Source organism: Sinocyclocheilus rhinocerous, unplaced genomic scaffold (assembly GCF_001515625.1).
Source record: "Sinocyclocheilus rhinocerous isolate Xijiao unplaced genomic scaffold, SAMN03320098_v1.1 scaffold368, whole genome shotgun sequence".
Classification (NCBI taxonomy): Eukaryota; Metazoa; Chordata; class Actinopteri; order Cypriniformes; family Cyprinidae; genus Sinocyclocheilus; species Sinocyclocheilus rhinocerous.
In genome coordinates this window covers 692,644-694,049 of record NW_015664681.1, presented here as the reverse complement: position 1 = coordinate 694,049, position 1,406 = coordinate 692,644, and the positions used below count along the sequence as shown (strand labels likewise).

At 35.8% G+C, this 1,406-nt stretch overlaps 1 protein-coding gene across 1 annotated transcript in view; it reads right to left on the bottom strand.

Moving 5' to 3' along the window:
- LOC107730277 (USP6 N-terminal-like protein) overlaps positions 1 to 1,406 on the bottom strand; it is a 27,720-nt gene that overhangs the window by 6,295 nt on the left and 20,019 nt on the right. The window contains exon 11 of the mRNA XM_016541063.1: positions 1,260 to 1,325. Coding sequence (XP_016396549.1) covers positions 1,260 to 1,325 — 66 coding nt within the window. The remainder of the gene's footprint in view (positions 1 to 1,259; positions 1,326 to 1,406) is intronic.

Genomic DNA, 1,406 nt, shown 5'->3' with positions numbered 1-1,406 from the left:
AGTTTTTTTAAGAGTTTATTTTCTAAAAGTCCTGTACAAGAGGAAACATCCAATGAACACAAAGCTTGAAGATTATGGGCCTCATTTATAAAATGTGCGTACGCACAGATTTGATCTTAGAGTGCGTACGCTAAAATCCACGGCAACGTTCATATGTATAAAAACGATCTTTGACGTGGAAAAGTACTTACCGCCACGTCAGGGTCTGAGCAGGCGTACGCACTTTTCCTTGTGGCAAAGTCGGAGTACTGCAGTTATTTGAACATCTAAGCTGCAATAATAATAATAAAAGCGGTGTACGTGCAAGCACCGAATTCATTATAAACAACAAAGATGCAGTGTAAGAGATTAATTGTGCAGTGTAGTCAGATTTTTTATTAACGGGAGTTTTTGCAAGATTAAACTGACCTTTTTAGTAGCCTAATGTTGAGAGTTCTTTATTCGCTTTCTGTACACAGTTTATTCCATGTTTTTTTTTTATAATTTTATTTTACAAGAGAACTTGCAAAGTCTTGATTTACTACGAATGCATAAAATAAAAAAAATAAATGCAAACGCATCTCCAATTTTTTTTTTCAATAATGTTTTTTTTTTTTTTAAGTTTTGCTCTTTTATATGGTAATGATATTAATTAGGGGGTGTTTACAAGGCGGAGATCTGATACCAGTCAGCTGCGCACAATTTCAAGATCATTTGCTATATATGATTCTACAGATCAGCAGTTTCTTTCCTCAGAGGTGTCCCTGACTTCTCTGCATCTACACATAATCATTTGTATTAACTAATTATCAATGCTTTGCTGTTGACATTCAATCCCAGTTCCTCCTTCTCTGTCCACATCTACAATGAGTCAAAATCTCTGCCTGTATAAACCTGAATGTCCACTTAACACCTCAGTTTTTAGCTGAGCAAGTCTGAGCAGATCTCACTGCCAGCATCTCTTCATATAAACACCTCTCACTTGAGCAGATCCAGAAGTGTTTCCATCCCACGATGGTTGAACATAAAATCACAGTTACCATCAAAACAGCTGACTCAGTTACATTCAAAGAGAGCCAAATGAATCACCACTTTTAGGACTGTCTGCAGTGACCTGAACCAACACTATAATATACACACACAGTTGATGCATCATTTCCTTGGCTTTTGAGATCTAAGCTTAGCATATGATTGAGCATGTACACTTATCTACTAATCACCGCTTACATAACACCATTGTCAGTTTGGTTACAATGCATCTGCTCAGATCAAACACTTACCCTGTCAATAAAACACTGGAGGAACCATTTAGTGCTGTAAATCCCACTGGACATCTGCTCCTTATCCTGATGAGAGTGCATATAAACAGACAAAAAAAAAAAAAAAAAAAAAAAACGATTAAAAAAAAAAAAAAAAAAACAACAAAA